The sequence below is a fragment of the Falco rusticolus genome, chromosome 4 (genome assembly GCF_015220075.1).
Source record: "Falco rusticolus isolate bFalRus1 chromosome 4, bFalRus1.pri, whole genome shotgun sequence".
Classification (NCBI taxonomy): domain Eukaryota; kingdom Metazoa; phylum Chordata; class Aves; order Falconiformes; family Falconidae; genus Falco; species Falco rusticolus.
Window position 1 is genome coordinate 1036293 of NC_051190.1, and position 16484 is coordinate 1052776.

The following is a 16484-nucleotide window of genomic DNA, read 5'->3' on the forward strand; positions in this document are numbered from 1 at the left end:
CTCCTACAGCAAGTTGTCACATTCTATACAGCCTGCTCCACTCACATGCCTATATAGTAACAATTCAAATTTCAACATTTCCCAAAACATTACATTAAGTTCCAGCTCCTCTGACTCAGTCCCGTTACACCTTAAAAGCTGTGAAACACCCAAGATTTCATCAGCTGAACAAGCCAAGACCAAAAAGCCCCAAACCATTAGTAAGACTGAATATATTGTGTCCCAGAGACAGGATTTCAATATGGCTTTTTACTGGTTTCTCCTATGGCAAGAACTGCTGTACATAATACACCAAACTTCAAATCAAGCCTTAGTACAGATGATACCTTTTCCTGAAAGACAACAGCTGTTTCCAGTCCCGGCATGATATCCAGAAGAAGTCGGCAGGCAGCAGTGTTTAATGGAGGTTCTCTGCTCGTCATCACATAAGCATTCACTAGCTAGAGAAGATCAGGAACAGCATTGGTCTGAAATTAACTCTGACCCAAACCAGTGCAGTGAAAACCTTACAACTCCCACAGCAGAAAAATGATAAAGGAATGTCATACGCAAGCCCTGGATCTCAAGATGACTAGCCTTTCACCTGCTCCCTTCAGTGCCTCAGAAGCTGAAACTACTTCTCAGAGAAACAGCATTTCCCTCTGATCTGCTGTTCACTGACTAAACATCATCTTAAAATGATTTGTAAAGACAAATGCCTAAAAACAAACTGCAGTTCGATAACAATATAAACATAATAGCTAAAAAAAATTTCACATAAAAAATTGCACACTTATAAATGGCACCTGTCTTTACTTATTGCTTGCTGTTTAAGACAAAGCTACGTGCGAGCAACCTGTCAGAATCCTTACAGCAATGTGTACCAATGCAGGTGCTTGCAGGGACGTGAGAGTAACAAAAATTCTAGCTATTAACTCATGTTAGAGTATAGCAATGCAAGAGGAAAGCCAGATCTTTGCCTCCCAACTCTCTGCCTGAGTCTTCTACAGCTGACATACTCCTCTGCATCTACAGGCATCCCAGCACTTCCAAGTATTCAAAGACAAGGCATTGGAATTAATGATATTAATTTCCATTACAGAAAATAATTATGCTTTTAAACTTGTATTAGAGGAGCTACATTTTCTTTAGAGAGACTGATAAACCTTAAGAAGAACTGATTCAATTGTTACTACACACATTCCAGCACTCCTGAACAGCTCATGAACTCTCCCCTTCCTTGAGTCACTTTAACAGTGGCAAATGAGTTGCACTTAAACTCTTCTTAAAAAACACCACTATGGAAGAGATAGTCCCGACAACAGTAAAATAAATACTAAGTACTGAGGTTGACCAGCAGAGTAAACAAAAAACATAAGAAGGTGTCAGGAATTGACAGATACAGTTCCCAGAGCAAACCTACCGCATTCATGAAATCATCATTCTTGAAAAGTATTCTCAGTAAGTGGCCAAGCATGCACTCTGGGTCCGCTCGACCTGTGGGAGAAACAGGAAAAGATTATCTACTTACCTCAAGATGTCACGACTAATACTGAACTGCTTATCTTCCAATCAACTGTGGAATACTCTAGTTAGCAGGACCTTTCTCAGAACGAAAATTACTGAAGAAATTATATGACTTAACATTTTTTCTAGTAGATATAACCTCCCTGGAATGCCTACTAGTCAAAGCACAACATGTTTTAGCAGTCCGATAGTATCGAACTGTCAATTTTTGTAGACAGTGAAGATGTAGATGCCAGGGAAACTGTTCCAGTAAATTGGAAATAAATGACCTCCAAAAAAAAAAAAAAAAAACCCAAACAAAAAAAACAATTCTAAGAATAACAAGATAAAAAGCATCAGTGACTGCATTTAACTATTCCAAAGCACTGCACTTACCAAACAGCAAATTCAAGATAATCTGGGACAGACTGTCTTCTCTGTCCATTTAACACTTACTACTTCACATTAACTACAACTTGTTAACATGCTCATACCCTTATGTCATAAATCAGCCTCTAAAACACTCTTCCAAAACTCCACACAGGGTCTCAAATTCTTGCAGCAAACATCAAAACAGCCAGATATCAGCCCTACAGAGCACAATTAACCAGCGCAAAAGCAGTATCAGACTTTGATCAGCAGTGGGCACGCTGAGGCTAAGAACTGTTTTCTCTTCAATATGAATTACCAGGTACCCATTGTGACAGAGCTGGTGCTGCCAAAACCACTCAGGACACCTTACCTGGGTGTCGGTCATCAAACGGGTCTGGATCCCCTTTGCGGTACTCTTCAGTCTCTTTCTCAATTAGCTCGGACATTCTGCAGAAGGAACAACATCAGATGAGCAGAATTCACCATCTTCTCCTAGTGCACAGCTCCTCACAATAGCCTATCTGTCAAAGTACTACAGAACAGTTCAGTAACTTTCATTTGAACAATATCCAGTGCCACTAGAGGGTTTCACACTGTTCATAACAGAGGAGTGAGAAGCGAGACTTGCCTCTAGTATCTCACGCCCCCCACTGTGCTCCAAAACACGCTGAACCCACAACAACATCCCAGTGATGACAGGCATGACACTCTGGAGGGGCCAACACCTTTTATTTACTCATGATAAGAGTCCCGGTGATGTTCTACAACATGTACTGTAGAGAACTAGAGCAAATAAAGGGCTTGAGTAGTACTTCTCACCATCACATAGCCCTTCTTTTGCAGCAGAGTAAGTCCTGAAGAGGTGACTTAGTCCTCCTTCCTATTCAGCCTGTGCAGGGGCAGCTGCTCAAACTGCCTACACATTTTTCTGTTATTCTTGAATATGAAATTTTAATTATTTGTGTAACATTAAAAATATTTAATATTTAATAGTGTTGTGCAATCTCTATTCAACTTATCCCTTCAGCTTCATCAAAGCTCAACTTTTTAATATGCGTCAGTTACTGCACTGGCTAAGACAAGAAGCTCAGCCAGCCCCCTATTCACAGACCTTCAAAATGCGTTAAATGTTCCTCTGTATCAGAAAAAAACAACGAAGGTAGTTTTGACCACGCCTTCCCCTAAACTGAGAAGCAGCTTCAGCAGACACAAGAAATCCTACGCTCTAATTCATTTAGAATGAGCAGTAAGGGAATGAATTACTGTCTTTATTTAAACAAAATCAGCAAGAGGGAGATTATCTTATGGTCAAGGAATAAATAATTCCATACTCACACACTGCCTTTCTCCATGAAGTGTTATAGCAGAAATATATGCAGTCTGAGGTGAAAGAGAGTGCAGCATTCAAAGAACATCAGCAAATTAAATCTTATTTCCTTGGTATAAAACCTTACCCCCTCCCCTCTACTGAGGTCTACAATGGGGTGCAGAATGTGAGCACAGCATTTTAAAACAAGGTCTTAACACCTCAGGGTAGCAATCCAGGCGGAGTTTATTACAGACGAGGGGAAAAAACTGCTGGAAGGCAGCACGAATCCCTAAAAAAATATTTCATTTCTGCAGGGGACTTCTCTTACAGAATGTCACTGACTTCAACTCCACTCCTGTAACTTTCCAGAAAATATCCTGTGTTCCCAGGGACAATCAGAGGCAAAAAATGTCCTTGGTCCTGCCTCAGTGAACTACACTGACTTGCAGGTATGGCAGAGGATGATGTTACGAAGCCCACCCAGATTGTAGGAAAAGCAAATTAGCTTATCAGAAATGAGCAGAGAACTTTCCTGCTTGTCTCTGATCTGACAATTATCTTTCAGCAAAGTGTTTATCCTGTGGGGTTCTAATATTTACTTTTAGTAAGCCTGAATGTGGACAGATGCAAATTGTGTCCCTTGCTAACAGGTGGCACAGCTTGAGCTCTCATGAATTTCTGGCAAAAGCAAGTTACTTAAATACCCCACTGCCCGCTTCTCATTTTTCTCCGTGAGAACCAATAGCTTGAGGGGTGCCTGCTGACAGACAACTAGGACAAACAGGGAGTTGAGAAGCTGTACCCTAGACTTGTCAGGTCTTTCTAGGTGACAATCAGCATTTTGATTATGTGCCAGAAAGGACAGATGAGCAGCATGGAGAGTGACCATAATATTCTCATCAGTCCATCCTGTTTAGATAGGCAGCCAAACAGCATGCCAGCTGAAGCTGCCGAGTGATTTCAGGGATGACAACATTATCACAGCCTAGATGAAACAGGCAGGTGAATCACCAATTATGGGTTGACAATTAGTCACAACTGTCAGACCAAAATAAAAAAGCACTGTCTCTTTAAATTTACTTTCAAAAAGAATAAAAATAATCAAGCTTGCTTACAATACCCTTCTTTTAACTAACATGTACAAAGGTGATTTGTGAAGTCACTTGTATGAATCTATCTAGACCAACAGCTTTGTCAATTCTCAGTTGAAGCAACAGGAGTCAAACAGCTAACGAAGCTCATGGCTGCCTCATAACACAGGCACGTGGTTCGCAGGGCTTTAGCAAAAAACAACTCACAGAAACACTGAACTTTTATTCAGGTTTTAAGATTTCCTTTGTTCAGTTGGCGCTACACTGGTTCTCTAGCCACTTCAGTGTTTGCTGACAAGATCTAGGTTTTACATGGGAGTAGGGGTCCTCTCCCCTCACTTCTTACTGATTTCTCTTTACAACTGCCTTTGCAATCATCTTTGGAAAGTTAGTCAGATCCTCGTTTTCACTTCCACAAACTGAGCTCACCTTGGCAGTAAGGAAGGAAGGGGCAGTGGTATACATAAAAGCATGTCAACTTTGCAAGACTCCCAATGATCTAGATGGTATAATGTAAAGCCATCCTAGTATTGCTCTATGCCATCATTTGGCATTAATGACCAACCTAAACCTTTACAACAGACTGCAACAGCGTACGATGCCCTGGGATCCCATACCACAACATGCTTGCTTTGTGGAAAGCTGTGTGTACGCTGTTAAGCTGCTGATTTATTCCCTTTATGACAAAGGCTCTTGGGATGCAGTGAAGGATCTGACTCCCAGGATTTGCTAGAACAGTTGAACACGACTTGCATCCAGACTATGAACTAATGCTCTTGCAATATTATTTCAATTTACAGTATTTTTGAAAACCATATATATTAAGTATCTGTTGTTTGCTGACACTTTCCAAGCGATTTTTTCAATCGTACCTTCTGACACTCCAGAGTTTGTAAATTCAGAAAACTAGCTTATTTGGAAGTGACAATTCAGCTGCAGCCTGTAAGTCACACTGTTCTTGTTCTTGTCCTATTACTGTTGAAACACTCACTACTGCACTCTCACATAGGCTGCCTCGGCATCACATTTAACAGACTCCCAGTCCACACAGGGAAGTTTTCTTCCGTTTAGCTCAGAAAGTGGAAGGAAGTAGAAAAATGTCACTCACCAACAAGCATGACCGCAGCTTCCTCTGCCTTAAGTTTAAAACAAAATGCAAGGGCATTACTGCACCTCAGGGCATCAGCTAACGCAAGGTCCAGTTGGTGAGGATTCCTAGTATCTCTTCCAGCAAATTCTTTTAAATCTAAAACCCCCTACTCCAAACAGGCATATGACTTACTTGACACTTGAAGCCCTGTAAGTCCAACTTCTGCCAGAGCCAGTAGAGTCCCCTTGCTATCTAGCTTACAAAAATTGCTATTACCTCCACTAAAGCCAAAACACCCAAGCTTTCACCATCTATAACCACTCTGCCTGCTGCACAGAAACCTTTGAGAACCTAAAGAGAGTTATCAGACTTGTCTGGGCATAAATAACATATGGAACTCAGGGAGCTGATGGGGACCAGTAAGTGCCAGACTGCTATAAACACAAGAAAAGACATGTTTAATTCAGATGTCTTTAAATTTCTTAGAATATAGTAAATTTCTGCTGTTTACGCCTGTGAGAAAAGGCCTTGAAACAGCACATTTCCTTGAAGACATGAATCAGACAATATGCAAAGATACACAAAAAAAGGTCTCGTGATTTTCAAGAGACCTATTCATTTTCAGGTGTTTAGGACTGGCTTTCTGCTGCTCATCTCCCTCTTCTGTGCTACAATTTCTAACACGTAGTAAGAACAGCAAGACAAGTTGTACCCACTAGGTGAGGCATGGCACAGACCTGTGCAAAGAAGTTCCACTGGATTCCTGTTACTTCCACCCAGTACCAGCTCAGAATCTGTGCACAGACTCATCTGACCCAACAATGCAGAGCAGTGCATTACAGACACCTGGATTGCTCTTAACATACAAGCATGGTTAAGTCCTGCACACACAAGACAGCCAGCGGGTCTGCCAGCAGTGGCACGAGAAGGAATTTGGTGGAATTTCTGTGAATCTCACATTAAAGCAAGAGTATTATCAGTTTACCCAAGAAAGGCCTGGCTTGTGAAACTACAAATGCAATTGATAATTCAAATGTTTCTCCTGTAATAGAAGGTGTCTTATAATTAATGGTGTTACTAGTACCTACACACCTCCTAAAAATAATGTATCAGTCCAAGGAATATTTTCCACACACATACAACACAATACCAGTCAATCAACATCCAGTTTTTAAAATCAAGTTTTAAAATTTTAAACATGCCCTATGAGCCTCAATAAAGTCTTCTCAGTATAATCCCCTCGATTCATCCAAGGAGCTGCTCTCATCCTTTCATTTAATCTGACCAACACTACTACAATCACAAACCCCACACCACCACTCTGACGGAACAACATTCTCACAGCTTTTGATGTTGATCAACATTTTACAAGCTTCAGGTGAAGATACCAAAGTTATTTAAACTATTATAATGATACCTCTGACTACTGTAATTTCAGAGAATTAAACTCAAGTCTTAGAGACCGTCTGTGTAAGACCTTTGCAATATAAATTTCTTACAAAAAATTGTATTTATTTAAATACCACACTTGTAGTTCAACTTCTGGACCAAGAAAACTAATTACCAACAGGTAATCAGGTATATAAAAATATCAAGCCAAAACACAGTAAAAGCTGCTGTCATGTAACTTCAGGTATTTAGGAATTTATTTAATAGATCTTACCTGGTAAGAATAGGAACCATGTCTTGCCCGCTGCCATGTTCTTTCTCCCATTGCTCAAGCAAAGCAGTGAGCTCAGCCTTGGAGTCCACATGCCCAGATCCTGAAGTCATGGCTTAGCCTAAGGCAGAGGTAACAATCAAGATAAAAAAAAAGGAAGAAAGAAAAAAAAAAAGGCAGAAAAATGAGAAGGAAATCCTACACGGTTTTACTATATTCACTGAAGTAATCCCAATCAAAGATTACAAGTCATTTGGAAGAGGCAAGTAAACACCCAGCAACAAGGAATGAGAAAAAAAAGATTAAGTGACAGAATACTGCTGAACTTCACTTTCAAAAGTTGGAAAGTTCTTTTTGGTCCTTTGCGCCTGAAGAATAAAGAACATGCACACACTTTGAACACAAGTCTTAACTGGTGTATGAGAACCCTGACCGTGATGGCAAGTATGCACACCAAACCACAAGTGTCTTCGGTACTGAAGCTTTTTAAAACTATCAATTCCACAAGCCAGACCCAAGTTAGTCCTTTGCTGTTGCTCAGGGATTTACTCGAGAAACAACAAAGCTAGGGCAGCAAGATTACGATCAGTGTTGTTATTCCAGTTTAGCACCCTCCAGACATCAGTGAAAGTGCCAAGAATCATATGCCAAGAAGGCAGAAGGCAGAGGCGGCACTGAGCAGCTGTGGGCAGCAGCAGGAGCACCAGAGTGGCAGCTGGGGGGTTGCCACATCACTACTTGTTCAAGTTTTCCAAGAACAGTCAGTGGCTCTAGTAAAAAAGAAGAACGATCACAGGAGAGACCGCTGGAGCAGTTAATTCAGGTTTATCGACCTTTTACTTGCAAGACTGCAGCTGACTGCTTTACCTTCCCATCTTCAAAAGTGAGAACCTACAGTACCAAGTGACTTGTTACGGTACCGTTCAATGGAGGGAACTATCACTCTAGATTCTGCTTAAGCCTCTAAGTTTCCAGGTGTCATTTTTTTGTCAGTCTGATAAAAATCTACTAGAAATATTGACAGACCAAACTAGAACAAAAGCTGTCTCAAAACACTGCCATGCCCTCAGTTAGTTTCCAATCTGACAGACTGCGATTGCTGTGAAGAGCTGTAACTTCTGGAGAAAGGAACACCCAATCCTAATTTAAAAACTGACATTGTATTGGAGATGAGGGGCAGATAACACAGCAGAAGAAATCCTTTCATGTCCAAAAACACATTAAAATTTCCAGCATTTAATTAGCCATAACATGGCCAATATCCATCTTCTATGAAATTAAATATCCATTTGTCATAACTGACCCAGAGAAACAACTTTCCAAAACAACGTTAAATACAGATACGTTTCAAACAGTGACATACACATCAACTCCTGAAATACGTATTTGAACCAGTTAAGTGACAGACTGTAAAAGGAGCCGTAAAGTCAACACAGGTCATATAAGCCCAAGTTCATTCTGAAAAACGTCACCACGTTTAATTGAGTGTTAGATACCTCTAACTGGTTTAAAACCTTTTCTCACTCAGGGAATGGATGAACAACCCTACAGATCTACCTCCTGTCTCACAGGTGCTTCTGAATTTAAAGTATCACGACTGGTTAGTTAAATGGGAAACAAGAAATGAAGATTACCTGGCTGAAGATGAAACTGGCAGAAACTGCGTGAAAAATCGTCACCGAAAGACTGGAAAAATAAACCTGTGACTACAAGACACCCAGTCTGAAGAACACTATTTTGATAAGTACTGTATGAAGTGAGCATATGCTAACAAAAAACCCACCTAAGCATAAAGAAAGATGACGTTTCCTAAATGACAAGTAATTATGATTTTATCTAAAGCATTCATTATTCATTCATCACAGAACTAGACTGAGAAATCTGATGCAAATGCATAAATCGCTTTTGAAAAGAAGCACTACCTAAATGCAGGCAACAAAACATAATGAGACTGTACACACACACACCCCGAAACATCTTTGAAAGGGAAAACTATTCCGAGCTCAAAAAGCTCCCTTCCCTTTTTCATTAACTGAATAACATTTGCCAGCAGCACTTCTGAGCTTTTAAATATCACAGATAAACATACAGACAAATCTACTCTGAGCCTCAGAACGCAAGTGCTGTAACGGTATCTGCACTCAACCGTTTTGGATGCCTCCACCTTTGTTCTACACCAAGGGATACAGAAAAAAAGTGCCTTGTGACCCCAGAGGTTGCGTAAGGCCTGTAACAGGCCCTCCTACAACCTGAAAAATAGCTTATTTCCCCTAACAACCCTTAACTACTCCAGCCAGAAAACAGGAAAGGTCCAGCAATACCTACAACAGGTCAGCAAAGCTCCAGCTAGGAAGACCAGAGGAACTGCTCACATTGCCCTCTGGGACACCCAGCGCTACACCATAACCAAGTGAAAATAGAAACATCCCAGTATTCCAGGTTTTAGGGACAGCTACCTCACTTAAAAGTGCATTACGGGTGTGCTGACACACAACTATCTTCCCAAAATAAAACTTTAAAATGCCACCTTTTCTATAAGTACACAGCAATGAATGTAAATGCCTCACTAAGGCATCTCATCTATTCCGGCAGGCTTATCCCTCCCAGCCTATTCAAATAAATTTGACTATTCTAGATGACACCACAAAGAGCAGCAGCAACAAAAATTACCTCAGAAGCATCTGCTTCCCCAGTTCTCATATTAATGCATGTTAGCAGTATAATATATATGTGGATGGAATGTTAAGGCAGGAGAATGACTTTTTAAATACAAGAACCAAGGCAATTCCTACTGTGCTCGCTTTTTTCAAGAATTCCATCTTAAACTGAAGATTTCTGCAGAAAGGACAAGAGCATAAACAGTATGAATTAAACTGTCAGAAATATACCCAGCCTGCTGGAGAGGAAGGCCTGTGAGAGCAACTCTGACTTTCATTATATCCCTTGGACAAGCTGGCGAACAAATTAAATCTTAAATTGCTCTCCAGAAACTAGCAGAACTAGGAGCAGCTGTCTCATTGTGGATTTAAATCCATGGGGGGTTAATTTTTTTTTTAATAAGTTCTGAAAATCATGGCCTACTATGGATTTCAATTAGAATCTCTAATAAGCTAAGAAGTGGGATTTTTTTTTTTTGCAAATGCCACTATTGTCAAAATTTCATCACCGAAAGAACTGATATTAACCAAACATGAAGCACTTACTCAAAGGACTTGACTCTGAAAGACAAATATTTACAACCTTAATTATGACTCGCTGTGAACACTCCACTGAAAATCCACACATGCACGTTTCAGCACATAGTACTGCTTCAATATTAAACACTACTTATACTCCAACATCACAGCAAAGGCTTTGTGCGCATTTTACTCTTCTGAACTTAGATGTAAAAATTTGACAGAAAAGGGAAACCCAAAGAAGTATTCAGACACAGATATCTAGAACTACTCTCACACTTTTTAAATCTCAGGCACCTTAGTGCTGGAGGCACCTTAGTCAAGACACCGCTGAACAGCGAAGAAATGTAAATCCCACTGACCTCAAACCGCAAACCTTGAGGAGCGCCGTACAGTTCAAGCAGTTCAGCTTCACCCTTTTGTTCCTCAACATACCTGAGCATCAGACGGACTGCAACACTACTCCAGGTCATTCACCTACTGATTTTGTGTTGTGTTCGTGAAAAGGATTATGAGGTTCTGAACACACTGACCTCAGTACAGACATGCATTTTCAAGTATGAAACCTCTTACGTGAAAATAAATCTATTTGTAAAATCTGAAAACCAGTATTTTGGTTATTTGGGAAACAAACACAAAATCCATACCTTAGCAATTTAAATGGAAAATGAAAGAGCCACATAACAAAAACAAAAATCCTACCTTAGGAAAAAAAAATCAGTTTTAGTTAACTTTGTAGAAAGATTGCACATTTAAATTCATATGCAGACCAAAATTACAAGAGGATTTGTACATCCACATGTACAGCCAACCCAAATTCTAACAACTACATTCTGACCTAGCTTAAATAATCAAATTTCATACCATTCCTATGCATGATTCTAAGTATAACTAAGGACACAATATAGATGAGAAACGTAACACTGTAAGGAAAAGCTAAGAACTTAAGTTGGAATGCAGTTAAATACATAGCAAGCTGAGCAACACATCTGTATGTTCTTCCATATTTATGTTTTCACATGAGGAATTCCCTACTTTAAAAAAAATGAAAAAAAAATCTTCCTCTCATCACAATTATTCTTTAAACGGATGAGATACCAGACAGCTATTTGCCTAAACCTGTTGAGTTTGAAGTACCCAGGCCAAAGTTAATGCTGAAGCGTAATGAACTGTCAGCGCTCAAGTTCACTTGTGGAATAAAGCACGCCACAAACTAACAAAATCTTCACAATCTAAAGAGCACAAAATCATGTTTTGGCATCGCACACAAGGGCAGCTCTGAAGGGATTCCTCATCTGCTCAACTTCCCACTTCAACACCTAACAGGACTCCAATGCGGCCGTTACAACAGAACGTTGCTTTCAATATTTGTTTTAAAATGTAGCATTTTTTATGGTTCTAGTATGTTTATGACCACGGAAAAACCACGAAGTCACTTAGTTTCCTGGAATTTCTGCTTTTACTAAACAAACCTGGCAGTACACACCGATCTGCCAAGACAAGCACAGAAAACAGGAACAGCCTTCTGCTGCTACAAACGACGGCCCAACAGCCGCCCAACAGGACCCAGCGCTCCCGCTCTAACGGCGGCTCCCGGCACGGCTGGGGAGCCGAGGGCCGCGCACCCGGCGGGGCGGGACGGGGCAGGCCCGGCCGGTGACAGCTCGCACAGCCTCCGCGGCCTGCGGGAGCGGGCGGCCCGCCGGCGCCCAGCGGGGAACGACCGGCACGGGCCGTTCCAACCGAAGGTTTAAAGGTGCGCCGAGGGGGCGGGGGCCCCGGCCGGAGAGCCTCCCTCCCCGGCGGCGCCCCGGCGCGCAGGGAGAGCCCCGGCGGGGGGGCGGGCCGGCCGCCGGAGGCCCGAGGCGGGCGAGGCCGGCGCGGCTGCAGGCCCGCCCCCCCCACCGGGAGGCTGACAGGCCGCGGGGGGGGGGGGGGGGGGGGCGGGGGGGGAAGGCGGCGCAGCGCCTCACCGGGTGCCGGCCGCCGCTCGGCCGAGGGGCGCTTCGGGGGGCGCCCCCTAGCGTGGGGGCGGGCCGCGCAGGCCAACCCGCCCCGCTCAGCCCCCCCGCCCCGGCGGCTCCCTCAGCCAGGGCCTGAGGCGACCGCCTCGCCCTGCCCGGCGCGGAGGCCGCGGCCGCCAACCGGCCCTGCCCGGGCGGCCCTGCCCTGCCCGGCCCGGGGGAAGCGCGTTGGCTGCGCGGCCCGGGCCGGCCCGCCCGGCACCCCGTACCTGCCCGATGCCCCGCTGGGTCGCCGCCGCTGGCCCCGGCCCCTGCGCTCGGCCCCGCACACCCCGCGGCGGCCGCGATTGCTATGGCGGGCACACACTTTGCGCGTCACCACGCTGGGGGCCGCGTCACAGCGCGCGAGGAGGCGTCGCGAGCCGCGGGCATGGAACGGGGGGGAGGGGCGGCAGGGGCCTCGCGCTCGGCCTCCCGGGAAACAGAGTCCGCGCGCCACGAGCCCTCCGCGCGTGCGCCCGCCGGGAAGAGCCGCCGCGGGGGACGCCGGGAGTTGTAGTTCCCGGCGGGCGCCGCCATCGCGCCGCCCCGCCCGGCCGGGGGAAGGGGCCGTCCCCTGCGCTCTGTCCCGGCCGCCACCGAGAGGCAGCGAGCGGCAGGCCGCCGCCCCCCCGCGCCGCCTGTCCCGCGGCGGGGCCCGCAGCGCGCCCAGCGGACGGCGGGGAGATGCGCTGGGGCGGGCGCGCCTGCCCCGCTGCCCCCCGGAGCCTGCGACGGCTCCGCGGGACGTGACCGTCAGCATCCCCGCTCCCGCTCCAGAAGCGGCCGTTCTGGCCGTGGAAGCTGAAGCCCGCGGCAGTGCTGAGCGCCCGCCTCCGCCTCTGCCCTGCGCCGTGCCCGGCAGCAGGGAGCGGCGGCCGGACCGAAGCCTTGCTCAGGCGCTCCCGGGCCTCAGGAGAGGCTCCTCTTCCCACATCCCTTCCTCCCGGCTGCCGGAGTTCGTCCTCAGCCCGGTCCTGTCCCCTGACACTCCCAGGAGAAGCTAACCACAGCGAGGGGGGCGGGTGCAGAGAAACCCTTCAGCATCGCTAGCCCCATCCTCGTTTGCTTTCTGCGTGCAAAGACCTCCATTCCTCTGGGACGTTTTTTTTTCCCTGTCTGTTGGCTCCATGGAGCAGCCCAGCTCTTTGGAAGGCACTGCACGCTTTAACAGCAGCAGTAAGTTGTTATTTTGCACTGCCCCTTGCCCCTGGCATATTAAGTTACCCATGAAGCAGATCCATGCACCCTCAGCAAGGTTAGCGCTTCTGAGGGGGAGGAGGACCTGGAAGGGTACACTTCTCACCCATGCCCTCGTGGCTCCTTGAAGGATCAAAGGTATCAGAGCTGCCTGCAGTGTCATTATCCAGGCAAGAGCAGCACACCCACAGCTGTGCCTTCTCCCCCTGCAAGGCACCTGGCAGGTGTTCAGAGAGGAGGCTGCAGAGGTTCACGCTCCCATCCCCTCATCACCTAAGTTCAAAATGCCAAGAGCAAAATTAAGGTTTCCAGTCCCTGCCACATCTATGGTGCACTGCAGATGGGGTTATTTCTCAGAGAACATGGGATTCAGCCCCCAGGCCCACCTGAGCAGATAAGGAGGCTCGGAGCCTGCCTGCTTCATTGCAAGAGCCAGTGCATTGTTGGAATATGACAGCTTGCAGCTGCCCCCTGGCAGCTCTGCTTCAGCCTCCTATACAAGCTGCCTGAAGTGCTCAGCCCTTCAGGTCCTGCATTTCCAGGCCTCAGGAGATATTTGGGAAGGACTCAGTCTAACACCCTTGCTCCCCAGAGGGCGGGTGAGAGTCCTACTGGCTCAATTGGCAGGCCAAGATGGTATCAGCTCTTGTTTAATTTGAGTTCTCGTGTGCTGCAGTCCTCCGATAATTGCGCAGGTACTGGCAAAAGCTCTTCTTTTAAGAGCAAACAAGAGTAAAAGATGAGTAAATAAGACGAAACAGGGTCCTCCCTCTCAGGGAAAGCTTCATAAGCAGTGGCACCATTCCCAGCTGAGATGCTTCCTACCCCCACAGTGTCCACATTAACTCCCTTTCCTACACTGCAACTGTATAAACCCCTGCCCCAGGCAGTGTTAGGACAGGTACAGATTCTGCTACCACTTACAACATTTGACTGTGAAGTCTTGATTAACTATGGGATAAGAACTGCAGCAGTGAGAATCCTGAGAAATCCTTCTGAGCATCAGCTGTAGTCAGTAAGCCCCTACCCTCACACCCACACTTAGTAGTGCAATTGAAGAAAAGAAGAAAAAGGAGGAAAAAACCCAACACATCACTGTGTACTGCAAAGCAATAAAAACAAGGGGTCAGCAGTCAGCTTGCACCTCTTACCCTGTGGGATCTTGTGGCAGAGAGCAAGCCTGTGGTATGCAAGGAAGGGAAGGTTATCTCTGCATGTTCACCTCCACAGGCTCCCCAGCCAGAATGACCACTTACTCACATAGGATGGTCAACTGATAGTAATGATGACTTAAGGCTGAATCAAAGCTCAAGCTCCTTGAACAAAATAACCACTTCTTCCCATTGCTGTCATATCACAGATCACCTTGCAATACTATGAAGGTGCTAAGATCAGCAGTTTGTAAGGAGAGGATAAACCCACTTCACCAGGCTCTCATAACCTTCTAGATCCAAGGACAATTAACTGTGGAATCAGAGGGGAAATAACACTAGTAAGAGAAGCCAGGAAGACACAAGCTGTGTTTCCAGAGGATGCCTCAAGTACAGCTAAGAATGTAAGTATATGACTGGGATGCCTCATCTGCTCCCAGGTGCTGACAAAGGCAGAGAGCTCCAAACCCAGCCTCCAGGCAGCAGCTTCACCTTCCTGCCTGAACAGACCTTTGCTCTGAGAATAAAAAAAGAGTTTGTGATCAGGAAGCTTGCAACTTTCAGAGAGACTCCTCACCGTGGCTGCCCAGCAAGGAGAGAAATGACCCTTTAGGTTTTCAGAAGAGTTAACTGTTTACCTTGACCTCCGACACAGATCTACACTGATAAAGTGTATTGACTTCCTACACTTCACCTTTTATTAATTGCCCCATCTGCTTGTGGGAGTCAGTTTGCTCATCACCATGTTTCTACTTGCAGTTGAGTTTCCGTTGTAGGGTAGCTGAGACAGTAGTTACTGACTTAGCAGCTACCAACCTCTGCAGCATAATTTTGCTGCATGACTCATAGCAGGTGAGTAGTAAGTCCAGTAATAGAGTTCAGTCCCTTCTCAGCACTTGTATGTATCACACTGCTGCTGCAACTACACATGGCATCCAGCTGGATTCCCTGGCAGCATCTAAAGAAGGGTACAATGCCAGGAACTGAACCTTTGGGAGGGTCTAAACCCGCCCTGCTAAGATGCTTGTAAACTGAAGGGTGTTTCTTTACAACTCCCATGCCCCAGGGAACTGCAGAAACCAGGCAGGAGGTCAACATCTGGGGAGCTGCACCTGGGAAGAGAGGACATTTTCCAGGAGTGCGGTGAAGGTCAGTCTGCCTGCGTGCGGGTTCGGCTGCACTTTCTTTCTTTCCACCCAGCCAGTCTCCTGCAGCGCCTGTGGGTGTCTGAGGGAGAGCAGCAGACACAAATCTCTCCCAGGAAGGCCTCAGCTCCAGCCTTAGCACCACCTATCACTCTTCCAGCCTTGATCTGCCTGAATAGTTCAGAAATTGTTTTATGAGGTGATGCAGTACAGTGGCAGCTGATATTTGCAATGATATCCCTCATGCCACAGGGGCTTTAAACACTGTCTAGAATACCCAACAGCACTTGTTTGCCATGTATGTAACACTAAATTTTCACATGATATGCAAAAATATTGCTTGATGGATTAGATTATGGCCATGGGTGACCTGCAAGCTGGCAGTCAGCACATCAGCAAATGGTCTGCTCCCATTTCTTGCCTACCTCCGAGAGAAGGCAGCTACTACGGTGGAAAGGCAGGTGAAAAGAGACAGAAAGTGGGAGTAAGCAGGGGAAAGCAGTGCAGTGAGGTCCTCCCTGCCTGGACAGACTAAACAGAGTGGACGGGCTGCAGGTATCGCCAGGTTCCCTGCAATCCAGGTGACAGTGGGCACATGGGGTGGAAATGTGTGTACTCGCTGCCCAGGATAAATGACGTGCGACAAGGGAATAGTCCAATCACTAGGTGGCACACCAGGATCATCACAGGACCCGCACCCTCCTGGGAGGAGAGGAAAGAGCTCAAAATAGCCCAAAGCACGAATTAACAAGCAATCATCCGGGGCTGATGTGCTTAGAAAGAGCCATTTGTGTGCACACAC

The 16484-nt window shown here is 45.7% G+C and overlaps 1 protein-coding gene across 11 annotated transcripts in view; it reads right to left on the reverse strand.

Moving 5' to 3' along the window:
• DCAF1 (DDB1 and CUL4 associated factor 1) overlaps nucleotides 1-12624 on the reverse strand; it is a 53961-nt gene extending 41337 nt beyond the window's left edge. For all 11 annotated transcript variants that reach the window (XR_005103559.1, XR_005103565.1, XR_005103561.1 and 8 more), the window contains exons 1-5: nucleotides 12417-12624; nucleotides 7011-7128; nucleotides 2228-2304; nucleotides 1403-1476; nucleotides 327-440 (exon numbers count right to left, since the gene is read on the reverse strand). Coding sequence is in view for 4 of the 11 variants with exons in the window: in XM_037382711.1 (XP_037238608.1) it covers nucleotides 327-440; nucleotides 1403-1476; nucleotides 2228-2304; nucleotides 7011-7120 (375 nt within the window). In the remaining 7 variants the exon portion in view is untranslated. The remainder of the gene's footprint in view (nucleotides 1-326; nucleotides 441-1402; nucleotides 1477-2227; nucleotides 2305-7010; nucleotides 7129-12416) is intronic.
• Between the last annotated feature and the right edge of the window lie 3860 nt (nucleotides 12625-16484).